General features: G+C 38.8%; 4 protein-coding genes across 7 annotated transcripts; 3 read left to right on the forward strand and 1 right to left on the reverse strand.

Annotated features, from left to right (window-relative positions):
• The first annotated feature begins 517 nt into the window (after window positions 1–517).
• On the forward strand, window positions 518–5,467 carry LOC126804101 (DEAD-box ATP-dependent RNA helicase 8-like). The gene is made up of 10 exons (XM_050531875.1): window positions 518–1,178; window positions 1,694–1,754; window positions 1,948–2,182; window positions 2,431–2,669; window positions 2,890–3,141; window positions 3,236–3,416; window positions 3,502–3,590; window positions 3,699–3,772; window positions 3,865–3,978; window positions 4,960–5,467. The coding sequence occupies exons 1-9, from the start codon at window positions 883–885 to the stop codon at window positions 3,941–3,943; spliced, it is 1,506 nt and encodes a 501-aa protein (XP_050387832.1). The 5' UTR covers window positions 518–882; the 3' UTR covers window positions 3,944–3,978; window positions 4,960–5,467.
• Window positions 5,468–5,932: 465 nt separating this feature from the next.
• LOC126802380 (acetyl-coenzyme A carboxylase carboxyl transferase subunit alpha, chloroplastic-like) lies at window positions 5,933–15,663 on the reverse strand. 2 transcript variants are annotated; one of them, XM_050529999.1, is made up of 13 exons: window positions 15,518–15,663; window positions 15,326–15,400; window positions 14,377–14,808; window positions 14,182–14,256; window positions 13,687–13,794; window positions 13,439–13,599; window positions 13,185–13,299; window positions 12,912–13,047; window positions 7,983–8,001; window positions 7,721–7,772; window positions 7,568–7,636; window positions 7,288–7,365; window positions 5,933–7,088 (listed from the first exon to the last, which is right to left on the reverse strand). In XM_050529999.1, the coding sequence occupies exons 3-13, from the start codon at window positions 14,734–14,736 to the stop codon at window positions 6,075–6,077; spliced, it is 2,187 nt and encodes a 728-aa protein (XP_050385956.1). In that variant the 5' UTR covers window positions 14,737–14,808; window positions 15,326–15,400; window positions 15,518–15,663; the 3' UTR covers window positions 5,933–6,074. The 2 variants fall into 2 exon arrangements, with proteins under 2 accessions (XP_050385956.1, XP_050385957.1); XM_050530000.1 differs by having other exon boundaries at window positions 14,377–14,814.
• Window positions 15,664–17,237: 1,574 nt separating this feature from the next.
• On the forward strand, window positions 17,238–23,597 carry LOC126804087 (uncharacterized). Of its 3 annotated transcripts, XM_050531854.1 has the most exons (15): window positions 17,238–17,378; window positions 17,542–17,610; window positions 17,724–17,925; window positions 18,149–18,223; window positions 18,309–18,410; window positions 18,586–18,623; window positions 18,728–18,841; window positions 20,195–20,309; window positions 20,435–20,625; window positions 20,704–20,820; window positions 21,376–21,456; window positions 21,632–21,876; window positions 21,979–22,018; window positions 22,195–22,817; window positions 23,582–23,597. In XM_050531854.1, exons 2-14 carry the CDS (start codon window positions 17,569–17,571, stop codon window positions 22,801–22,803), a joined length of 1,971 nt encoding a protein of 656 aa, XP_050387811.1. In that variant the 5' UTR covers window positions 17,238–17,378; window positions 17,542–17,568; the 3' UTR covers window positions 22,804–22,817; window positions 23,582–23,597. The 3 variants fall into 3 exon arrangements, with proteins under 3 accessions (XP_050387811.1, XP_050387810.1, XP_050387812.1); XM_050531853.1 differs by lacking the exon at window positions 23,582–23,597 and having other exon boundaries at window positions 22,195–22,967; XM_050531855.1 differs by lacking the exons at window positions 17,238–17,378; window positions 23,582–23,597 and having other exon boundaries at window positions 17,724–17,888; window positions 22,195–22,967.
• Window positions 23,598–23,664: 67 nt separating this feature from the next.
• On the forward strand, window positions 23,665–25,218 carry LOC126804088 (LIM domain-containing protein PLIM2a). The gene is made up of 5 exons (XM_050531858.1): window positions 23,665–23,799; window positions 24,083–24,176; window positions 24,286–24,317; window positions 24,549–24,638; window positions 24,919–25,218. The coding sequence occupies exons 1-5, from the start codon at window positions 23,665–23,667 to the stop codon at window positions 25,216–25,218; spliced, it is 651 nt and encodes a 216-aa protein (XP_050387815.1).
• Window positions 25,219–26,238: the final 1,020 nt, after the last annotated feature.

Consider the following 26,238-nt stretch of genomic DNA (forward strand, 5'->3'; position numbering starts at 1 on the left):
CGTTAGAGATGCAAAACAATAATAGGTTTGGGTGCTCCATAGTTTGAATTTGGGTTTGTTCTAAAACAATACCCAATTATTTGAACGGATGGCTCCAAATTATATATATCTTTATTCTTTAGGCCTTACAAATCAAATTAATCCTATTAGATTAGATTTCCTTCTCACAAAATCTCTACTTTTTAAATTAGGTTTGCAAAGGAAACAAATGTACTCGATTCATTTCTTTCCATGTCAATTAAGGTCCATCATCAGTCACACTCTTTCCAAGTCAATTAAAGGTCCATCATCTGTCCTTCCAAAAAGTCGTCAGAGACTTCCATTTCTAAAGACCTGATTCAAAACTCCCAATAGCATTATCCAACTCCATATCCCCAAAAACAATTTAAACAAAAACCAAACCAATGGGTCCAACCCACGGTGCAGAGACGAATATAAAAAGAGAACAGGGGCCGCTTTTGCAAATAGCCAAAATCCAAGTGACGCCCTAGCTATAGCCAAATAGGACGGTTTTCCAAGAACAACAAACAACGACGAAGCAGCAGTTCATCTACCTCCTCCCATTTTTTCCTCTCTCTCAAATTCTCATGGATTCCCAATCCATCTATTAGCCCGCGCGAAATTACCATCTGGCCCCCCAACAACCTCATTTCATCTCTCTCTCTCTCTCTACATCCGCCCCCCCCATTTTTTTCAAAACCCTAGCCTTCTCTCGATTTCGGCTTCCAGATTTTGTTGTTGTTGTTCTTCTTCTTCTCACAATTGAGCGCAGAGAGTCTTTTGAGTTTTCGCGCGCTTCGATTCTTAGGGCTACGATCTCCGACTCGAATCAGGATTTTATTTTTTTTAGGGATTTTTTCTTAGGGTTTCAAAATCGAGGTGATGAACAACAACAACAACAGAGGGAGGTACCCGCCGGGGATCGGAATGGGCCGCGGCGGAGGCGGCGGGGGAGGCATGAATGTTAACCCTGCGTTTCAGTCAAGGCCGCCGCACCAGCAGCAATACGTACAGAGGAATATGCTGCCGAACCAGCAGCAGCAGCAACAGCAGCAGTTCTATCAGCAGCAGCAGCAGCAACAGTGGCTCAGGAGGGGCCAGTTGGGTGGGAGCACTAGTGCCGATTCCGCCGTCGACGAGGTTGAGAAGACTGTGCAGTCCGAGGCCGTCGATCCGAGGTCAGTAGTGGTTTGTGTCAGTGGAAAAGATTTAATGTTTCGAAATTGTTTATGTTATTGTGTAATTAGTGAATTGAGTTTCGGTTTAGACTCTAATGTGTTTAAATGTGTAATGTGATATGTGGAAGACCTTGTTGTATAAAGATTCCGATTCGTTTTACAATAGACTCAGGTGACCGTAAGAATGCGAGTTTTTATTAGCAAGCCTTCTTGTTGGTGCTGAAAAATTGTATGAAGACTGGAATTTGTTACTGTGGTCAGCGTAAGAATGCAACTTAGCAAGGCTTAGTCCTTGTTGTTCATTTTTTATGAACCATGAGGGAGGTTGTAAGTGCAAGTATTAGAGAGAATATTTATCTGGAGGTTTATTATTCCTCCAGTAGCTTTAATATGGTTGAGTGCAAAATATCTTGCCAACATTTAAGTTTTACGGTTTTTTGCTTTTGGTTCCTTTTTATTATGGATCATGTGTATATGCTCTACCTGCAATCTAATTCGTTTACTTTCCTCTCTAGTTCGCAAGATTGGAAGGCAAGGTTAAAGATTCCTCCAGCTGATACACGCTTCAGAACAGAGGTTTGTTTTTTTTTTAATTCAATTTCTTGTGTGCTATACTGCTATATTTTCAACACGTGCTTCCTTAGATTTTCGAGCATTAGTCATGTCTTTTATAATTAGAAAGTCAAAATTTCTACACCGAACCAATGAAATAATATAAGAAAATAATTGTTGTTGGTTACCTGAGCTCTTTATTAATGATTTTCTCCAGGATGTTACTGCAACTAAAGGAAATGAGTTTGAGGACTACTTTTTGAAACGTGAACTTCTGATGGGAATATATGAGAAGGGGTTTGAAAGACCATCTCCTATTCAGGAAGAAAGTATACCAATTGCTTTAACTGGAAGTGATATTCTTGCGAGAGCCAAAAATGGAACAGGGAAAACAGCTGCATTTTGCATTCCTGCTTTGGAAAAAATTGATCAAGATAACAATGTAATTCAAGGTTTGTTCTCTACGATCTAGTTTGGTTCCTGTGTCATCGACTTCTAGAGATATTAGTTATAATGGTACACTGGCACTTGTAAATTTGCTTGACTGCCTATCTAATTGTTACTGCTATTGTTACTTGTTACATGTAGTGAAACTGCTTATCGTATGAATCATCAATTGAGAAGGATAAACCTGGAATTTGGATTAGTGTCCTCCTTATGCTCATTCACTAATTAGCTGAGATTTGCTATTTTGTTACAGTTGTTATATTGGTTCCAACCCGTGAGTTGGCCCTTCAAACATCGCAAGTATGCAAGGAGCTAGGGAAGCATTTGCGAATTCAAGTTATGGTTACTACTGGAGGTACCAGCTTAAAGGACGATATCATGCGTTTGTACCAACCAGTTCACTTACTTGTTGGAACTCCTGGAAGAATCTTAGATCTTTCAAAGAAAGGTGTTTGCATCTTGAAAGACTGTTCTATGCTTGTATTGGACGAGGTAAAAATTGTATTTCTGCGAGTTTAGTGGTGCAAAGTACTATTAGTTGGTTTCTGCTTTAGGGAACTATTTTAATGGTTGAGATTGTCTCAGTGAGCGTGTCAAAATTATAAGTTCAGTGTCCTTTTTAGTCAGAACCTCATTACTTAGTAGTTTGGGCTGTGGGTTGGGTTAATCATCAGCTGCTACAATCTACTGATATGCATCTGAAACCTTTCAGGCTGATAAACTTTTGTCTCCAGAGTTTCAACCTTCAGTGGAGCAGCTTATCCGCTTCTTGCCTCAAAATCGGCAAATTTTGATGTTTTCGGCTACATTTCCTGTTACTGTTAAGGACTTCAAAGATAGATATCTGCACAAGCCATACGTTATCAACCTTATGGATGAGCTTACTCTAAAGGGTATCACACAGTTTTATGCTTTTGTTGAGGAGAGGCAGAAAGTCCACTGTCTAAACACTCTTTTCTCAAAGGTATGATTACAATTGCAGTAGCTAGTAATGATATTTTATCTTCATAAATTTCGCCTCCTGCGGTGTTCTTATGTAAGATGGGTCGACTTTTCAGCTTCAAATAAACCAGTCAATCATATTTTGCAATTCTGTGAATCGAGTGGAGTTATTGGCTAAAAAAATCACAGAGTTGGGCTATTCATGCTTTTATATTCATGCAAAGATGCTACAAGACCATCGTAACAGAGTATTCCACGACTTCCGTAATGGTGCATGCAGAAATCTTGTTTGCACTGGTATGTCAGTGATGCCTCTCTCTCTCTCTCTCATTATAAATTGGGATTCTGTTTAATACTTAGCTTATTTCTTCTGCCGCTGCAGATCTATTTACAAGAGGAATAGATATTCAAGCGGTCAATGTTGTCATTAACTTTGATTTTCCAAAGAACTCAGAGACGTATCTGCACAGGGTAAGAAGCAGTCTTTATTTAAAACAATTTACAGAAGTGATGCAGTGTTTGCATGAATCTCTCTTATAGTACATATCCTGTTTTAATGGTTTTTTTTCTCACCTGCAGGTTGGTCGATCTGGAAGGTTTGGACACCTTGGTTTGGCTGTGAATTTGATCACCTATGAGGACCGCTTCAACTTGTATGTATTCCTTCCTTTCAAATCTAGTTTGCATCAAAATACTGGTTTTTTTATATATAGTTTAATATGATTGTGTTCTGTTTTCTCTGCAGGTATAGAATTGAGCAAGAACTTGGCACTGAGATTAAGCAAATTCCCCCACATATTGATCAGGCAATTTATTGCCGGTGACCGGTGGTGGATATCTTATTATGCAGTCAATGATGGTAAATTTTGGACATTTCTCTTAAAAGTTACATATTTCACAGTTTCTGTTGGTTAATGTCATCCCAGCTTAGGCCTACCTTTAAGATATATGCAAACATATTGTTATGTTTTGTCGGGAACTTGGGATTCATGCTGACAATCTCTCATGCGTCATGTCTAATTTGGTTTCTAGTTTTGTGGGGAATCTGCACGAAATTATTAATTCTCATTAAAATTTTGCTTTTACCCTTCAATTTGAAGACACTGCCAGCGACCACTAAAGTCGATGATGGCTGATAATTGTCTCAGATCATTCATCTTTCTGCTCTCTAGATTTAGTGTTCTTTTTTGTGCTACAGGAAAATTATGTTGTTGGGTGAAATATGAAATTTTATTTTTGGGAATAGGATCACCGGGATCTTCAAAGAGCTTATTTGACCTAGTTTTTATTCAGTTGAGAGATTGAGTTAATGATCTGGAGGAGTAATGTTCATGTTGGTGTGGCTGTTGTCTGGCTATCCTTGGATGGAAAGAAATACAGGAATAGGAATTTGAAGGAGTTTACTACTTTTCTTTATTTGTCTTCATGGAGCTGAATTTCTTCAGCATGCAGATTTCTCTCTTCTACTTTTGTCCTTCACAAGTCGATATTGATTGGAATGCAGCAGCTATAAGCTTCCGTGTTTGTGTTATTCATTCAGCTCAAAATCCAATCCTTGTGTTTTTGTATGAACTCGGCAGTTGGGATTATTCTGGGAATTGCTGAACCTATACTAAGATCTGTTTTAAGACTTTAAACGGTTTTTTATGTTTGAATAAAGATGAATCCTGTGATAAGATACAAACTGAAAAGTGTGCTTTACATGAGTTCAGTACCAAGTCATACCTTTGTCTGTGAGTTTGCATCTAAAAGATTTTCTTGCATTTTGATGACAATTTCATTTATTTGGCAGATTTCATGTGAATCATGTGATTGATTATGCAGCTTCTTTTTCTTATAGGGATAAGGAGCTCCCCGTTCAAGAAGTTGTAACACTGCAATGGGAGGAAATACTATTGGGATGTAGGTTTCTGTTGGATAGCTTTTGGTTGATGCATTGTCCCTTGAATGCTTTTATTACTGCTGAATTTTATAGCCGTGAAACATTTTGGAACTTGAGAGTTCTAGATTGGTCAATAGGTTCCAAATAGATACTGGGTCCAAGTTCAGTGCTGTTGTTTTTATTAACAGACTGGATTGTGGTACTTGGTGTTCGAGTTTGGCCACTGGCTGCTGTTGAACCTCTGAAGGATAGCTTGTGCAGGCAGGGGAAAATAAAATCTGGGTTTCTTTTCTTTGAGCCCGTCAGCTTGTTCCCTGCTCCAAGTAGTAAATTGTATCTGACCTTGTTTGAATTCTCGCTCATCGTCTGCTCCTTTAACTAAATTGTTAACTTCTTTCCGCTGGATATATTTAGTCAGTAAACTGTTTGTGACAATCTGTTCCTCTGTATTTATGATGCTTGCGTTCATCGTTGTCATGTTTCCTGTTTTGTATCCTGTTTATTTCTGCCTTTGGTAATGGTCAAAGCCTTGGTAAGAAAAGATAACATCAATGGAATAAGGAGATAGGACGCTAAAAAAAAAATCGCATTAGTGATCTAACAGGGGTCTGTTCACCTGAGCGGCTGTGTTGGTTTCCTTGATGTTTTGGTTGGCAGTTTTGTGTTCTCTTGGAAGCATTTAACACCAGAGTACTGCTGGAGAACAGCTTTGTGCAATTACCATCTCTGTTGCAAGTGCTGTTTGCCAGTGATAAGTTTCATCATCGAGTCTATAACTAGATGTTGGTTTCTAAATTTTTGTTCATCGTCATCATCGAAGCTAGTAGTTGCACTCCAATTCAAAAGGAGCGCATCTGCGGAAACGCTTATCGATCATGGCTTCTGCAAACGTGCTCCTATGCAAATATGGTCAATAGGTGCGCAAAAAAGGATGAAGAGTAGCATTCATCATTTCGCATCTCCAAGTTTACAGATAGTACCTCAGACGTGCACATCCCAAATTCCCAACAAACATTTACAATATCTAATCTCCAAGTTCATCAAAAGGCATTACAGTTTCTACAATTTCACTCTTAAAATCTACCATTTCCAGCGCCAACTTTGTCTTCTGCAACATTATCCTTGGGATGACCCAACTCCACTGTTAAATTCTCAACCTTCTCTTTCAGTGCTTCTACATCCATAGTGGCAAGAATCTCCTGCTTTATCTTTGCTTCAGCTTTCTCTCTGTCTTCCAAGCTTGAGCCTTTCTCTACAGCTGCTTTCACGTCTTCAATTTCTTTACTGATACCAGTTTTTTTTGTAACTCTCTCTATTTCCTCATATATCTCCTTGTTAACCTTCTCAATCTTTTCCTTCTCTGGAGGTGCAGTGATCGCATTTTTCTTGGTCACCCCAACAACCTCCAAATTAGCTGCCTTTAAGATTTCTACAAGCTCTTTCTTAAGTCCCTCTACTTCTTCAATCAAATCCTCATCCATTGTTTCTCCTTTGGATATCTTTTCTTCAGCATTCTTCAGAAGTTCCATCTTGGCTTTTAGCTCAGCTGGAATTTTCTGATTAATCTCAGCTTTCAGATTCTTCGTCCGCTGCTCCATCTCAGTGATCCTATTGACCAAGTTTAGTTTTTCAAGCTTCTGTTTAAGTCCAAGGTATGTCCCTGGTCGTGATAAGTTGTGGTTAAACTCCTGCATTATCTTGTCCACTTTCTCCCTCAAGCTACGATTGAGGGGCTGACTTGGTGTGCCTTGTGAGGCTGTAGATAACTCCAACTGCACTGCTTCTAGTTTCTCTTGCAATCCCATTGAAATAAATGCATTGGTGATCTCCTTGTCTACGTCTTGCTTGATTTTTTCGATGGCTTGGCTTGTAATTGGATCACATGGTCCCTTTGCTTCTATGATCTTTTTCTTTAACATCTCAATCTCGGATTCTATATCAGCAGCCTTTGGCATGTTAATCTCAGATGGCTTCATGTTGCGTTTCCTCATAGGCTCCACCGGAATGCCTTCTTGAAACCCTCCAATTGACCGGAACTTAAGTCTGTGGTGCTCTAGCAACTCTTCTGTGTTCATTTTTTCCAATTCCTAGATACATATGGTAATGTGGTAAGTGAAGGAGACACTCATGCTTATATCACACAAAGCATATGAATCTGTAAAGCTCATGCATGTCAAAAGGCATATGAATCGGGAACTAAGCAGGCAGGCTATTCAGAATGGAAGATTTTTTATTTTATTTTTCACATTGTCCTGTATCCATGGAAAATATGTACATGTCACGTACCTCTATTGACTCGACAATTGTTTTCTTGATTTGTTGGGAAGTCCATGCAGGATCGGCATGCGCACCACCAAGAGGCTCCTGTAAGTTGGTTGACTCCATATCATTTGTTTATTCCACAAGCAGTAATGATATAGATGTGAGACATTTGAACATATCAGAAACTTGAACTATGTTATGTCCCCAATACAAATGCACAAGTGAATGAGATCATCCAATGCATATGACACTTAAAAAAGAAAATATATGAAAATCATACCAACCACAAAGGAAAAGCACTTACAGGGATGATACCATCAGCAATTTTCAATCTGTAATGCTCTTGAGCTGTTATCCTTAGCTTTTCAGCCGCCTATATAATTTTGGTACTAAATTAAAATTCAACCGAGGAATAGCCTACATCCCAAAATGGGGTTGTACTTCAAATAGCCATTACCTTAGGTGCTGCTTGGGAAGATTTCCACAGTATAGCAGCACATGCTTCTGGACTGCACTAACAATCGCAACAAGAAATACATATTGCATAAATCATGGTAGGGTTTGAAGACGGTGAAGAAATTTATTGTATGTCCCAAATAAAGTGAATTTATCCGACCAAAACTTGAAGAACTTGGATGAAGATGAAGTGAAAGGGTACATTACAAACTTTGATGATGATGATGATGATGATGATGGAAACAAGGACTGTCTGTTATCACCTTGCAACATAGAAAGCAGAATTCTGATAGACATTCCATAAAATCTGCTCAAGATTCCTGTTGATTGCATCAGTTTCTCTTCTCTATCAATCCGTGTAATCTCTAATTGCTGATTCACAGGATCTAGATTGCTATTGTATTTACTGTAATCACTGATTCTATGGATCTATATTGATCCTACACTTGTATATAATCAGTATCATCTCAATGAGAAAAGTATCAAGCTTCATACCTTTCAATATCTCTTCATGGTATCAAGAGCCTCTATCTAATCGACAAGCTTTTCTCTTTCCCCTCCCTCCCTCTTCCTCATGGCCAACGACAAAGATCCCCTCCCTCCCTCTGAAACAGCCAACAATGATCTACCACCATCCTCCACCAACCCCATATCCCAAACCACTACCACCACCGTGTCCAATTTTCTTACAATTAAATTGGACAGATCCAACTATGCTCTTTGGCTTGCCCAGATCACTCCACTCCTCAAAAGTCGCAATCTCATGGGGTTTGTAGATGGAACCCGCCCTTGCCCATCGGCCTTTCTCCGTAATCCCACTGGCACTCTCACTGACCAGGTTAACCCAGCATATGAAGACTGGTTAGCCACTGACCAGATGATTTTGGGCTGGATTAATGGGTCTCTCACCCCTTCCGTGCTAACCACTGTTGCACGCTCTTACTCCGCCCACTCCACTTGGACTTCTCTGGCTCGCCGCTATGCCTCTACTAATCAAAATCGCATTCTGCAGCTCCGAAGTCAATTGCTTCGCACCACCAGGGGAGACATGTCGATCTCTGATTTTCTTGACAAAATTAATCAAGTTGCTGATACACTTGCACTCTCTGGTCACCCTATTGACGATTCGGATCTGATCTCTGTCATTATGAACAACGTTGGCTCTTTATTTGAGAATACAGTGACCTCAGCCCAGGCCAGAGACACCCCGATTACATATGATGGACTTGAGGCCTTGCTCTTAAGCGCCAAAAGCCGGATCAATAATCAAGCTCTTGCCGGTTTGGACTCCACTCCTTCAGCACTTCACACCAATCGATCTTCTGTGGGTGGCTCTCGAGGCCGTGGTGGCTCTTATACTCGTGGCCGGTCTAACAATCTAAATCGTGGATCTTTCTCCGGGCCATCTACTTATGCTCGTGGCTCAAGATCTCACTCTCCTTCTCGGGGTGGCTCTATCCTTGGTCCCTATCCACCTATTCGATCCACTTTCACTCAGGACACAAGAGGACCATGCCAAATCTGCCAGCGCATGGGTCATACTGCCATTGACTGCTATCATCGAATGAATATGGCCTATGAAGGCCGTACCCCAACTCAGCGTCTATCTGCTATGGTTGCTGGTTCTGCCACTCCTCATACCTCCTCCGCTTGGCTACTGGATACAGGTTCCAACACCCATATCACCAATGATCATCGCAACCTCACCAATTCCCAATCCTATAATGGTTCTGATACTGTCGGTGGTGTAGTCTCTGGGCAAGGTTTGCAAATTTTTAAGATTGGGAACACATCTCTCCCCTCCACTCTTTCTTCCCTTACTTTAAATGATGTTCTCTACTGCCCACAATCTTCTGCTAATATCTTATCTGCCCATAAATTACTCTCAGATAAGTCTTGCTATATTCTAATGTTCCCCCATGTCTTCTATGTGAAGGATTTAACCACCGGGAGGACGCTTTTGGAGGGTCGGAGTAGCCATGGATTCTATCATGTTCATCAAGGTCCAACATCCACCAATAAATTAAGTGTTTTTCACTCTTTTTCTGCCGAACGAGTCACTGCTGATGTGTGGCATACTCGCTTAGGGCATCCGTCTAGCAATATTTTTAGTCATCTTTCCTCTAAACTTTTATTATCAAATAAGAAGTATCTCAATGTCATTCATGTCCTTTGGGCAAGGCTACAAAATTGCCATTTTCCCTATCAGAGTCTACTACTACATCTATTTTTCAAATAATACATAGCGATATTTGGACCTCTCCTACTCTTTCCATTCAAGGGTTCAAGTATTATGTCGTCTTCATTGATGATTTTTCAAGGTATGCTTGGCTTTTTCCAATGAAACGAAAATCTGAAGTCTATTCTATCTTTGTTGGCTTCTTTACCTACATTGAAAACCAATTTTCTCATCAAATCAAAATCTTCCAAACTGATGGTGGGGGTGAATATACAAGTAACCAATTCAAGAAATTCTTCTTAACAAAAGGGATTCATCATTGTCTTTCTTGTCCGCATCACCCCGAACAAAATGGATTGGCGGAACGTAAACATCGACATCTCATCGAGACAAACTTAACTCTTCTTGCTCATTCTGCCGTTCCCCAACCCTATTGGGTTGAGGCCTTGAATACGGCTCTTTATCTTATCAATCGTCTGCCAACTCGAGTCTTAAATTTTTCCTCTCCTTATGAAAAATTATTTCACACTATTCCTAATTATTCTTTTCTCCGCACATTTGGTTGTGCATGTTTTCCTTATCTCCGTCCTTATACCAAAAATAAACTGGATTTTCGATCTACTAAATGCGTATTTCTTGGCTACTCTTTAAATCACAAAGGGTATCGTTGTCTTGATCTCTCTACGGGTCGAATTTACCTTTCTCGTCATGTAATTTTTGATGAGTCCAATTTTCCTTTCCGAGAATCCAATGGCGCCGGCACTACACCTCCTCGGGCTACTCCATCTTTAGACTCCTACCCTCTAGTCGTAACTACAACCACTACTACCACTACCCCCTCTCCACCCAATCTAGGCCCATGCCCAACCTTATCCACTCCACCTCCACAATTCCCTCAACCTCCCTCTCCGTCTCTAAACTCTAATCCCACTTCAATTAATACCATCCCACAAAATACTCCCACCCAGCCACAAATCCGTCCCATTATTCAATACCAAAGCCGTAAAAGACTATTACGGGAACAACAACCTCCTCCTAATCCTTCATCTGATCATATATCGCAATCTTCACCACAAAACATCTTAGCACCACCGCAAAATCTAGACCCACCCTCTCCTCCTCCCTTATTTCATCCACCACCGGTTCCGCCTATCCATCCTCGTCCTGTCACCCGAAGCCAACAAGGGGTTGTAAAGTCTAATCCCAAATATGCTATGGTTGTCCATCCCCTTACCCATCACATTGAACCCAAGTGTTATACCCAAGCAGCCAAGCAACCAGAATGGCGTTCTGCCATGGAAACCGAATTCAATGCTCTCCAACATGCATGTACTTGGAAATTGGTTCCCTATACTCCCTCCATGAATGTGCTTCCTAAAAAATGGGTTTACAGAATCAAAAAGAAGTCTGATGGCAGTGTGGAGCGGTATAAGGCTCGGTTAGTTGCCAAAGGGTTCAAGCAGCAAGAGGGTGTTGATTATGATGAGACCTTCAGCCCGGTAATCAAACATTCTTCCATTCGTTTGATTTTAGCAATTGCAGTATCATATGGCTGGCCAATTCGGCAACTTGATGTTCAAAATGCATTTCTATATGGCTATTTATTTGAGAAAGTTTATATGAAGCAGCCCCAAGGTTTTGTCGATCCCAAATATCCAAACCATGTGTGTCAATTGCAGCGTTCCCTGTATGGGCTCAAACAAGCACCCCGTGCTTGGTTTTCCTGTTTCTCGGCGTATCTAGAGGAATTGGAGTTCCAAGCATCCAACGCCGACTCATCCTTGTTTGTTTATCAGTCTGGGAATGTGAAGCTCTTTCTCCTTATTTATGTGGATGATATCTTGCTTACAGGCACTGATATAATTCACATTCACACCTTAATCTCCAAGTTGAGTACACTTTTCTTGATGAAAGATATGGGTTCCTTGCATTATTTCCTTGGCATTGAGGCAGAAAGATCATCCAAGGGTTTAACTCTTACCCAGACTAAGTATACAATGGACTTGCTTCACCGTACCAACATGTTGGATGCCTCTCGTGTTTCTACCCCATCTAGTGGCAAGCGGTTGAGTGTCAAGGATGGCGTTCCTTTATCTGATGTCATGGAATACCGGAGTGTTGTGGGAGCCCTTCAATACTTAACTCTCACTCGACCGGATATATGTTATGCTGTTAATCAGGTGTGTCAGTTTCTACACTCTCCAACTACTGTCCATTGGATTGCGGTTAAACGTATTCTGCGTTACTTGAAACATACCCCTACATATGGTCTGTTCTATACTCCGAGCACCCTACACTTGACTGGATACAATGATTCCGATTATGCTGGTGATTTGGACACAAGAGTCTCAACAGGTGGAACTTGCATTTATTTGGGTTCAAATTTGATTTCTTGGAGTTCAAAGAAACAAAATGGGGTCTCTCGTTCTAGCACCGAGGCGGAGTATCGTCAGCTTGCATATACTGCCGCCCACCTTTCATGGTTCCAGATTCTTTTCAAGGACCTGGGCCTTCCTCTTCTGCCCCCAACATTATGGTGTGATAATATCCGTGCCATTTCACTTGCCTCCAATCCGGTTTTTCACACCCGAACTCGCCATGTTGAGGTTGATTACCACTACATCAGGGAAAAGGTGACTCGCCAAGAGCTTCAAGTACACTATGTCTCCTCCCAGGACCAGCTTGCAGACATTTTCACTAAGGGCCTGCCCACTGCACGCTTTCACTACATTCTCAACAAGCTTCCAGTCCGTTCTAGGACCATCAGCTTGCGCGGGGGGGGGGGGGGTGATAGACATTCCATAAAATCTGCTCAAGATTCTTGTTGATTGCATCAGTTTCTCTTCTCTATCAATCTGTGTAATCTCTAATTGCTGATTCACAAGATCTAGATTGCTATTGTATTTACTGTAATCACTGATTCTATGGATCTATATTGATCCTACACTTGTATATAATCAGTATGATCTCAATGAGAAAAGTATCAAGCTTCATACCTTTCAATATCTCTTCAAATTCTCCAGCATAAACATTTTGTTGGCACAACCGATGGCTAGAGCCCCGCCTGAACCACCTTCGCCAGTTACGACAGTTACTACCGGAACTTTCAGGCCAAACATAGCCCTAAGATTATGGGCTATTGCTTCACCCTGCATAAATCACGTAAAAAAAAATTTGTTGTTAAATATAATGTTCAGAAACCAACTCGATGATCCTATTGGAAAAAGAAAAATGGATGACCTACTGGTTGTAAATGTCAAGTCAAGGATAAGTCTTGCAAACTTACTTGGCCAAGTTCCTCAGATTTGAGATCAGCAAATGCCCCAGGAGTGTCAACAAATGTAACTATTGGAAATTTATGATGATCAGCATATTTCATCATTCTCAGCGCCTTCCAATAGCTGTTTACAAAGTATGTTCTATGTGAAAATGGCTACTGCTAGGTTAAATTTACAACAACATGGAATGCTCTAATTGCTGAACTGTTGTGCACCTTCTAAGTTCTAGTTATTAATCTGACCAAAGTCTCCTTAAACATACCCGTGTGGAGTTGGCATTGCAAAGTTTCGAAATATATTCTCCTTCGTGTTCCTGCCTTTCTGATGACCAATAAACATGTAGGTTTTACTGTCAACGCTCCCAAGACCAGTAATAATAGCTGGATCATCATAGCCTGCACGATCTCCATGGAGTTCCACCCACTATATCATCAAAAGACAAAAATTGGATTTAAATACTATGTAGTGGTATTAGTAAAAAGTAAAATTCAGACGTGATGAGCAAACTACCTTCTCTGTAATATTGAAAATATGATCAAGTACTGTTGGTCTGTTGGGATGTCGAGCAATAGATAGACGTTGAATTGGTGTCAAATGTGTGTACAAGTCTTTCAGGGCCTGAAAGAATTTAGGAGTACATCACATTGTCTAGATGCTATCAGTAATACAATGATAAGAAAGTGTCAGATTTAGAATTTGATAGTCTATATCTTAGCTGGAGACAAAAGGACCTCTGGTGACTATGACATTGTTTAAGTCCAACTCAAGAAAAAAAGGTAAATGAAAATGACTTGTATTCATTTGATGCAGCTTTTCCCAGCATTCTTTTTGAAACTAAAATGCAAAGTTAAGAGTTAATGCAACAAACAAATGTCTTACACACCAGAAATAAACTTAGTAAGAAGAAAAGGAGCTAGCAACATTGAAATCATCACATACTCAAGTGAAGTGACATAAAACGGCAAATTTGACAGAACATAGGGAGTGCCAGCTTGTAAACTCTACCTGTTGATACTTGTTCTCCAGTTGACTAATTTGACTGCTGAAGTCTAGACCAGTTTCTTCAGCCATTGCACGTACCTGCCATAACAAGATTTACGAATTAAATACCAAGTATTTGGCAAGGTGCTTGTGGTATGAGACACAGTTTCAATGGATGCCGCATGTTATACAAGATATAATGAAATGAAAGCAACGCACCTCAGTGATCTTTTTCTCAAGATCAACAAGTGGCTTCTCAAAGGGAAGTGTAACCGGCTTCGGTTTCTCAGTCAGTGGCTTGAAATGAGAGAGGTAAGTCAAATGTCCACTGTTGATGTTATCCATGTCATCAGGCCATGGATAATCATACTTCTTTCCCTTTTTAATTTTTGCAATAATACGGAACTTGTTCCTACAGAGTTCCTTGAACCATATTCGATTTGCCCTTGTGAATGAGCTTCCAAGAAACTCACAAGCAAAATGATCCCTTCCTAAAGATCGAGGGAGCAATTGGAATCCCCGATCTTCAACTTTTGTTCCTCTTCCACAGTTTCCAGCAATTAGTGATAAGGTGGTCATCTCGGTATACAAGTCACTATCGTCTAAATCAATGCATTACATATCACCTGTCAATCGTTCACATCCTGCACTCTGCATTTAGAACCCCAATAAGTCACTAGCTCAAACAAGCTAGGAAAGTTTCTTCATTTCATGAGATAAAAACAATACATGGGAGAACTTTTAAGACCCATTCACATTTTCCAGATTATAAACATTTCAAAAGGGGAAAAATAATTCCATTGCTTCTTTGCAGCAAGCAAACATCAAAGTTAAAGATGGCGAATTGTTTCTGTTTTAAAGCATTGAAAGATTTGGTTGCTCATTTCTCAATTATCAGGAATATAGGAAAGAGGAACCCAGCATTCTTCCTAAAGCCAAATGCTCAATGAAAGAGCTACACTGAGACACTCAAATGGAAATTGAGGTAGATTATAATAGAAGGAAAGTAAAAGGGAGCAACAACCAGATGCACACAACTCAATCAGTATCCACTACCCATTATTGTAAGCAAAAGACTCTCAGAACTCAAAAATTTAAATATATATCTATTATATAAGGATAGTTGTTACTACTTAATCCCTTTCAGAATTCCAGTTGGTGATCTTACCTCAATATCCCAAACTACTCAAAACAACCATGCACAACAAACTTGTGCTTCACATTCATGCTCAAGCACTCTCACCTGAAACACAATTCCACTTCTCATAAGAAAAAAGCATACGGGCAACCAACAAATAGCTTTCTTTGTGATCTTGCCTAGTTTTCTAAGACAGCAAACCAATAACAAGAAGATGGGTACCTCTGTCAGAACTTGAGCTAGCTTCTGTAGTGGATAAAGCTGAAACTTTTGTTCACTTCTGAGGACCAACAGTGAGTTCAGATAAACTGTTTGGTGCAGAATTTCCCCAGAAGGTTTACAGAGAGCCAAAAATGGATGGGAATGGTGGCAAACTGTTTTGGCAGTTTTCAGCTTTAATCCCAGTAAAGTGGGCGAGTGGGATTAAAATAGAGCACAGCTCAGGTTCAGAGAGGTGGTGTAAGATGGGGATTGGGAGGTGTTATGCACGTGCCTCTGATCGAAGGTGGATTCGAATTTATTCTTTTGCTACATGTACACGTCCTCAAAATGAGGATAACGCCCACCTGTGCCATGACCCACCTACTCTTCTCGAGGTCGAGGTCGAGGTCACCTCCGGCTAGGTGTGGCCGTGACGGTACCGGAATATGAATATCGGATTATGTGATCAATAGCTTTGCGATGAGTATGTTATGTGCTTAAGGATTACAGATGCACCCTAACGTTAGTTATATGTTGACATGGAAAAAATGAGACTTGGCGTTATATAAGGATTTTGGTCACCCATTTAGTTTGAATGTAAACCCTCAATTAGTTTACATGGCACGGGTGCCTATGTTGAGAGATCTCACATATATTGGGCATATGTTGGGAGATCCCACATTGAAAAAAATGAGAATTTACTTGTGAATTATAAGGATTTTGATCACTGTATAGCAATTGGTTCAAATGTAAACTTCAAATTACTTTAGCATGGAACAAGTGCATACTTGACGCCATTGACGGCAATACGAGCTTCAAATATAATATTTAGAGACCTCGATTCCATTGATGTACACTTAGTCTCATTAATCTCTTAACTTTTTAATTCTTCACTTTTCCTTGTATTAGGTTTATGCGATTATATTTGATCGCCTTCGCGGCTTAGCTTACATATGGATTCAAACTGAGTGAAAACTCTTTGAAAATAACTAAGAAAATGCGTTTTCATTTAAAAAAAACTAAAAAAATTATTGTGCATTACAATTTCTTGCATGTTTAACTTTAACTTCGGTAATTCATTCCATTTCTATTTGTGAATAAACATTTGACTTTGATATGTAGAAAATTTCTAAACTAACCAAATGGGTAACCACCAGCAGCGGATCTACTCAGTAGGTTTTATGGACTTGAGCCTAGACGAAATCTCTCATTATATTTTAGTTACTATATGTGCTTTTTCATTGTATCTCTATCAGTCCAATTGATTAAGTCTCTCAACATAGAATATGAAGTCCCAAGTTCGATAATTGATTTCTTCCTTTTAGGTAATTATATTTCTATTTTCCTTTCTCTTCTCTACTTTTTCTCATTTGTTTTATTTCCTCTCTTTTTCTTTTCTTACATTATTTTTCCTATTTTGTTAATATTTCTTACATTCTTTCATATTTATTTTTCCCGTTTAAGGAAATTAGGTTTAGTGATGACTAATGTATATATTCCTATTCTTTGATTTTAATATATTTTTGATGAAAAAAAAATTCCTACAAATAATATGAAAAAAAAAACTCTCAATTAGCCTCGGCAAAATTTATATCCTGGATGTAACCACCCACTTTCCCACGATGGGACTTTTGAGCAGTTTCTAATTCAAAAACAATTAGAGGAGATTTGCATTAAGCTTATCGTCTCTTAATCTGTTTGTTGACTGATGGGTTGAAGAAGGCAAGATTAAACCGACTTGTGTCATATTTGGGGACCCACTTGACATATAAAGACAACACTTGCCATATTGAGACGCATTCGTACAAACAAGACACAAAGACTGAATCTTTGTTTGCTTAAACTTCACTCCGGCCTTTCCTACACCTCGGCTTCGTCGAAGGTAAACTGTCTCTCATGTTTCATTCCAGTTCACCTTATTGATTGAAGCACTCGGAACCCACTTCACTGATTGTATGATCTTGCTCATTTTGGAAGATAAGTAAAATGGTTCTGTACTTCTGTGTTTTCTGGGTTCCAATGATGATTGGTGGATTTATGTGTAGGTAAATTCTGGGACTTTGTTTGTAGAAATGGATGAAGGAGGTGTACTTCGCAGTTGTGTGATCAAGCTGGTTAGTTTTGTTGTTGCTTAAGTTGTTTGCTTTGTGAGAATGTATTGCTTCATTCTATATAGTATTGTGGTGAGGAATTGGAGAGTTGAGTTTGTGTTGATGTCGATATGCAGAGAGAGGATTGTAAAAAGAGAAAGGACAAGGTTTATGTTGGATGTGGAGCGGGTTTTGGAGGTGACAGGCCTTTGGCAGCTCTTAAGTTGCTGCAAAGAGTCAAAGAGCTCAACTATATTGTGCTTGAATGCCTGGCGGAGCGCACCCTTGCCGAACGTTATCAGGTTATGATGTCGGGTGGTGATGGTTACGATTCTAGGAGTATGTGTCTGTTTTATGCTTATATAGAGATGTTTATGATGTTTGTTCTTTATATGTGTTTGTTGATCTTATTTCAGTTATCTATGTACTTGTTTGATATTTGCAATATTCTTGGATAAGAATCTGACTATAGTTGATAAGAAAGTCTCAGTTTTGCTGGCGTTAAACTGTTCGAACTTCCTTATGTTGATCTTTACGTCACTTTTACTTTTCAATGACGCAGTTTCTGAATGGATCCGGTTGCTCCTACCATTGGCTGTTGAGAGAGGAACTTGCATAATCACCAACATGGGCGCAAGTGAGGACCTCCATTTATGCAGTTCCATATATTCACTGTCAAGCCTTTTCATTTATCTGACTGTTCAATTCTATCTTCTTCCAAGTGGATCCGCCGGGGGCACAGGAAAAGGTTATAGAAATTGCCAGCAGCTTGGGGCTTAATGTTTCTGTTGCTGTGGCCCATGAGATTTCTCTCACAAATATAGGTACACAACAATTCACAAACTAAATTTTATAACAAGAGGGGGCTACTCTATCAGTGATCACCAATTAAAATACAATCCTTATTCGATGTAGGCTTACAGAATTGTAACTTCTGTTTTCTTTTTGTGTCAAATAAAGCTTCTATCTAATACAGCACATATACTTGAATGTCTGTAGGTTCACCCTCTGATGAGAAGTCATCTTTGATGGAAGGTGTAAGAAACTAGTACTCTTCCATTTAATTCACCTTGATAAATAAATGATGTTTGTATAGTACTGTAGGAAGATTGACCTCATACCTTTCTTCTAAATTGTGAAGGGTATTAGCACCTATTTGGGAGCGGCTCCAATAGTGGAATGTTTGGAAAAGTATCAGCCAAATGTAATTATTACTTCACGAGTTGCAGATGCTGCCTTATTTTTAGCACCAATGGTATGAATGATTCTTTATTTACTATTTTTCACAACAATAATACATAGCCTTTGTGAGGGTGTAGCAAATCAAAAACAAATATTTAGAAGGGAGGATGAGTGCACCTATTACCTCAGCACCTACAGTTATTGATTACTGTAGAACCATATGCACACAATTTAATTAAGTGTGCATATAAGAATGGTTTTTCTTAAGTTCATTGGTTGTTACTTGAATGTTTCATTGGTCTAGTTTTGTCCACACCATCCACAATTTAATTAAGTGTGCCTATGTAGCACCGACACTTCTAAGGTTGGAGTGTCGAAGTGTCCGACACTTCCCGACACTCCGACACGGCCCGACACTTTCCGACACCGTATCCGACACTCCACGTGGCGTGTCATCAATATTGACTTTTTTGACACTTTCCCGACACTTTGACTGACACGCTACATCATAATTCCGATATGTCACGTCATTATTTTAGATTATAAAAACAGAAAATGAAAACTAAACAGACAAAAAAACCCAAATTTTATTTCAGTCTCATTGTTTTCCCTTTCTTATTTCCTTATATTTATTTGTTTTGAATTGTTATGCAATGGAATGAACTTGAAACTTTAATTTGACATTATTTCATGTGTTATATATTTCTTTTATGCATTAATAAATATATTAAATTTTATATAAATTGCCGTGTTGACGCCGTGTCGGGATCTATGTTTTTTAGATTTGCCGTATCGCGGTTTCGCGCCGTGTCGGTGTCGCAGTGTCCGTGTCCGTGTCGGTGCAACATAGAAGTGTGCATATAAGAATGGTTTTTCTTAAGTTTATTGGTTGTTACTTGAATGTTTCATTGGTCTAGTTTTGTCCACACCATCCGCATAGTAATATATTCAGTTGGCTGTATATATTTCTAAACCAACCTCACGTATACGAGGTCATATATCAGCCCTTTGTGACATATTTCGTCAAATCCCCCCTTGATTCTAGTTGTACAATTAAAACTTACTTCAGTAATGGAACTGTTTAAAAATACGAACCAATTATTTCAAGAACTGAAATTTATTTATGTGTCTCTAGGAAAAATAGATATCTTACGTCAAGTATGAGTGCATGACCTTTATGTCTAAGTAATATTATATCTCACTTTCTTAAAATAATGCCAAGTTAAGAAAATCTATGTTCACTATCTCAATAAACATTGTCCTGTTTACCTTATTGCTTTGGGAAATGATATTATTTGATTGAATGTATAGTATACATTTTACTACTGACAACACTAAAAAAAAATTTGGTCACCTTTACTTTGTTAATTATTCTGTAGTTATATCCTTTAGAAGGAATTCTAAATTATTATAGTGGTATGATTAGATCTATGAACTTGGTTGGAACTGGGACAACTTGGAGCAGCTTGCACAGGGGTCCCTGGCTGGCCATCTTCTAGAATGTGGTTGCCAACTCACTGGGGGATACTTCATGCACCCAGGTGAACTATTCTTTTAGTTCTTCAAAAGTCATAACACATAAGGGCTATTGAGATAGAATAGAATGTATCTTTATTTGATATTACTGCTTCTTAACTCTCAAGTGTTCATTTGTCTTTTACTGTAGGAGACAAGTCTCGAGACATGTCTTCCTCTCAGCTCCTAGACTTGTCACTTCCTTATGCTGAAGTTAGCTCTGATGGAAAAGTATGTGTAGCAAAGGCAGAGGGTAGCGGTGGGGTTCTGAACTTCAGTACATGTGCTCAACAACTTCTTTATGAGATCGGGGATCCGGCTGCTTATGTTACTCCTGATGTGGTACGTGAAGTGAGTGTATTCAAGTATTTGTTATGAAGTAAAAGGAAATAATAAAGAACAGAATCTTCTCAATTGCAGATAATAGATATCCGGGATGTTTCATTCTACCCATTATCAAGTTGTAAAGTCCTCTGTGCTGGAGCAAAACCATCTGTGGTATCGGTTCCTGATAAACTCCTGCGCTTGGTTCCAAAGGTACATTCTTACGGTTAAAGAAAGAAGAATGATTAAATTTATAGTATTATGTGTTTTGCACTTTTGCTCACTATTCTGGTAGATTTTATAGCCCTTCAGTCAGTAACTTATTTTAAGTATGTGAAAATCTTGGAAGCCGTTGAATGCCAGTTATAATTTTCTGGAGTCATGGTAATGTCTGCCACAAATATTGAAAAAAAAAGATCCCTTTTTCATGTCTTTTGTCCTAGGAATTTTATTTCCAACATAATTTCTGACATCGATGAGTTTCCCTGCTTCAAACTACTAATCCTTCACTGCTGTTTGAGATTTTGGCCTTTGGACCTCTCTGATATCTTGCTTTACTGAACTGCTTTTTGTATGGTACTCATCTACATAAACAAAATATGTTTTGGGTTTATTTTTTCTCATATAAATAAAGAAATACAACGAATTTGGGAACATCATGCCATATTAGATCAATAACTCTTTTCTCTTTCACCAAATGTGAGCATAATTTAATACTATTCTTGGATGGTTTCTTGTTGCCTAATGCTTTACTCTTCTAGTTTTCAGGACTATGGTTGGAAAGGATGGGGTGAAATATCCTATGGAGGATATGAATGTGTTAAACGTGCCAAGGCTGCTGAGTTTCTGGTAAATAAACTCATATCCCTTAATACCGTATCATTGTGATTCCTTTCAGTTTACCTTGTTGAATATTTGAAAGTATAGTTGTTCTTACTCTTTTGAATGATCGTGTTCAAATTGATTTTTCTTTGCTTGGAACCTTCCCACCAGCTTAGCTATTACATGGTTCTTTATTATGTAGGTGCGATCATGGATGGAAGAAGTAATTCCTGATGGTAGCGGCCATGTACTTTCTTATATAGTTGGTCTTGATAGCCTGAAGGCAACTGGTCTTATTGACAGTACTTCCGCTGCTTCATCTCAAATGGTTAGTGATATTAGGTTACGCATGGATGGGTTATTCCAGCTAAAGGGGCATGCAATACAATTTATTACGGATTTTACTGCTTTATATACAAATGGACCAGCTGGTGGTGGTGGTATCAGGTAAAGTTGTTATCACTTTTTGCATTTTTTTTTCTCCCTCTTAAATCAGCAGCTTTTCCACATGAGAAATCACATGTGACCTTGCTAACATTTTTATTTCAGCACTGGACACAAGAAAGAAATCATCCTTCAAAAATATTTGGTACTCTCTTGCTGTTTTTCTTATTGACCTTTTAATTTTAGATTCTCACTATCCAACAAACATCTAGTAGTTGTCATTATTTTGACTCATAAGATCAGATTTTCAAGTCAGTTGCTTATTACAGTGATAACAAGGGAATAAGTGAAAACATAAAATATAATTGCGTTGTCTTTCAGGTCAAGCGCGAACACGTATTCTGGAAGACTGCAGTAAAGCACACCAGGGTAATGAAATCAGATAAATCAGAAATTGGATTTCAAGATGGGACAAAGACTAGTCCTCCTTATGTGTCTACAATGCAGTTTTCAGGGGCAAGTGAAGTTGAATCTAATGTTGGTGTTCCATTTTCTGGGAGAATATCTCCGGCTCCATCTGGCCAGAAAATTCCACTCTATGATGTAGCACATAGCCGAGCTGGAGACAAAGGAAATGACTTGAATTTTTCCATCATCCCACATTTTCCTCCAGATGTAGAGAGGTTAAAGAGGATCATAACACCGCAGTGGGTAAAGAAAGTAGTGTCAACTCTTTTGAATTCTTCGTCTTTCCCAGACATAGATGCTGTCAATGAAAGAGATGAATGGATCGACGAAAATGTAAAGGTGGAAATTTATGAAGTGAAAGGAATCCGATCTTTGAATGTAGTGGTTAGGGACATTCTTGATGGTGGTGTAAACTGCTCTAGAAGAATTGACCGGCATGGAAAGACCATCTCCGATCTCATACTGTGTCAGCAAGTTGTACTGCCTCCATGGTTGGGTCGTTCAACAACTCTTATAGCTTGATTTGCTCTAATGGGGTTAGTTCAGCATTACTTTCTCACCTGTATAGCCATTGTGCCTCTCGTTTACCATCCATATATGTCAGTACTTTGTTTTTCTTACAAGATATGAAATGTTTGTATTCTCAGAACAATAATCACGAGTGTTTTTGTGCTCAAATAAATCTGCCTTGGCATAATACTTTTTTATACGAACAAACTATAAAAAGAAAACGTATGAATATCGCCTGTGAAATAATCTAGTTTTTTTCTTCATTTAAATCCATTTTTCTCTTGGCTGTGGTGCTCAAAAGTAAACAAAAGAAATTAGAAGCTAAAATATGATGGGAACCTTGACGATTTGATTGCTTCATCACTGTCATAATATATTATTTTTTGCAAATTTCCAAAGTTATGTGATTTTCGCTCATCTGAACAGTTCTAATTTTAACTAAACATAACTACCAACAGCCAAATAGCAAAACAGTTGGCTGGCTATCATTTTGTCATCTTAAACCTTTTTTCTCTTGAAAAGGTCAGAACACCAACCTGGTTTCACTCCAATCTAATCGGATGACATCCACAATTTGAGCAACATTTCCCATCGTAACTTCCTTGCATTGGTCTCCATTAACTTGCTTCTATTAACTAGCATTACGATATCCATTATAATCTGATATAAATATACTTTTATTTAAGAAAAACCAGAGACTTTGTTCAATTACGAGATATCAATTTTGTCTGAGGTACCGGTAACAATCACAGTGCTTCTTCCCTTGTTTGAACTCGTCTCTCATTCTCAGAAACCTGAGCTGAAGAAGAAAAGAGCACACCATTCTACCAATTTCTGGGATTTTTTTGAATCTCCTTATATAAGGAAGAAACAATGGCATTTACAGGAACTTTGGATAAATGCAAGGCCTGTGATAAGACTGTTTACGTGGTTGATATGTTGTCCCTTGAAGGATTACCTTATCATAAATCCTGCTTCAAATGCAGCCACTGCAAAGGGTTTCTCTCGGTATATATATACGCTAAGATCCTCTTTCACTTGTCTTCACTATTACACACTTTATATGTGCATTGTTTTTCTTTTATTTCTTGAGTTTGCTTTCCATCTGCATGCGTAATTCTCAATCATTGATTGATAGGGGTTCATCCTCAAACTCATATGAATCAATGGTTAACAAATAACAATCATTCAGCCGTTTAGGCATGAGTGATACGTACTCATGCAGGGAATTTGCAGATGTATGATTTGGATCACCCAGAAATGGAAATGACTAAGAGATATTTTTTGACAGATGAGCACCTATTCCTCCATGGATGGAGTCCTCTATTGCAAACCTCATTTTGAGCAGCTCTTCAAGGAATCTGGGAATTTCAGCAAGAATTTCGGTAAAACTTCTTTCTTCATTCCTTCATTTCTTTTTTTACTTGATATATAGTAGCTACTTTTTTTTTATTCTTTATCTAACAACATACAATATCATGAATCTTATTGCAGCAAAGTCTGCTGAGAAACAGAATGAAGTACTGGTATGTATGCTCAACTGTGGTATGCATGTTATATGAATTTATCACAAACCATTTTCGATCAAAGCTAAATGTCTGAAATCAAACTTGGTTTTATTCACGAGTTTTAAGTTTTGGAGTCTATTGCCGGCTATTGGTGAATCAAAAATTGGTGATGATGATAACCAATTGATCAAAACTGTGTATACAACAGAATTGTCCTAGCGTAACATGTGAATCGTCATTGTCTTACAGAATAGGGCACCTAGCAAGCTCTCTTCCATGTTCTCTGGAACCCAAGACAAGTGTGCGACTTGCTCGAAAACGGTCTATCCACTGGAGAAGGTATGGATTATTGACGAAATATTCCATCAACGTTTATAATTTGATTCAAATACCCTTTCTTCTTAGTACTAGAGTAATATTATATGCTGAAAGAATGTTAATAGCATCACTCATTTAGATCTCCCTGATCATGTTGGAAAGTAGATACAATGTTCTCTTCTGGGTTTATGTTGCAAAATTGTAACGCAAAAAACAAAACTTATTGATGCATGGTAAGTTGGTAACTTATCCTACATTTTTACTGATCTGGAGACTTAAAAGTATTTCTGATACAACACAGGTGACACTTGAGGGAGAAAGTTACCACAAGTCATGCTTCAGGTGTGCTCATGGGGGCTGTCCCCTTACACATTCATCTTATGCTGCTCTTGATGGAATCCTTTACTGCAAGGTCCATTTCGCTCAGCTCTTCATGGAGAAAGGAAATTATAGCCATGTTCTCCAGGCTGCTAAGAAAAATACAACACAACCAAAAGAAGGAGCTGCTGAAGAGCCCCAAGACCCAGCCCCAGCTCCAGAAGCTGAGCCAGAACCAGAAGAACCAAAGGACCAGAGTGACCAGTCAGAAGAGAAATCTTAAATTAAAAATTAATGCATTTTTTTTTCCAATGCCTCTAACAGGGTTACTTGCAATCTTGTTTTTTTTTTTTGGGTGCAAATTGATCAACCATCCCATCTTGTTCAAATATATGTATACCTTGTTCACAATTGTAAGCTGATTTTGAGGTTGGGTTCAAGTAGTACCATGGTTTCATTATTATGTCCATTTCAGGGGGAATAGGCCCTGAAAGTTTTTTGCGTTCAAATTCGTTTTCAAGGATAGCAAGAGTTGTTGCTATCATGTGTGACAGAATTATGAAAATAAAAAGTGCAGAAATAAACAAATAACACCAAGATATTTTTTATTCGCAGAAACCCTGTATCAGGGAAAAAAACTGAGTGCCCCTTACTCCTGAGGGACAAACCTTTCCACTATGTGAAACACCACATGTTACAAGATTATAGCAACCTGGATAGGTGACCACAATACTATCATGTCTAGACTATCTAGTCTACAACATGTTCTATCTCTCCTGACACTAAGTGTAATAACCCGAATTTTTAGAAACTAAATGTCGAGTATTTTCAAAGTGTTAAACTTGTGAAATTAATTCAAGACGACAATTGGAGGTTTGCGACATTTCGAAACGAAAACGGAAACATTCTCGGATCGTTTAATTAGAAACGTAACGTTACCGCAACGTATATATCGACTTTTATTCCGTCGCTCGGTTGCGAAAACTTCCTTCACGAAAGTCGTAGAGCTCATCGATACGAATTCGTGGACACATCATGCGTTCGAATCGGACGTCGGACGCGAAAGTTATTAACGTCGGAAGTTCGTTTCCGATTTTGGAAATAGTATAAAAGGAATGAGAGGAGATTAAAAATCAGAAAATCAGATTTTTTCTAAAAATCAGCTCGGGTACTGTTCACCCGACCCAAAAACCTTCTCCGGCCGATTTCTCCACTATCCGACATCGCCTCGTGTCGTGTCACCTATCAAACTGACGGGCTCGACGAGCTCCATCTTTTGGGCTACGCCTTGCACTCCGGCGAC

This window comes from Argentina anserina, chromosome 7, assembly GCF_933775445.1.
Source record: "Argentina anserina chromosome 7, drPotAnse1.1, whole genome shotgun sequence".
NCBI classification, from domain to species: domain Eukaryota; kingdom Viridiplantae; phylum Streptophyta; class Magnoliopsida; order Rosales; family Rosaceae; genus Argentina; species Argentina anserina.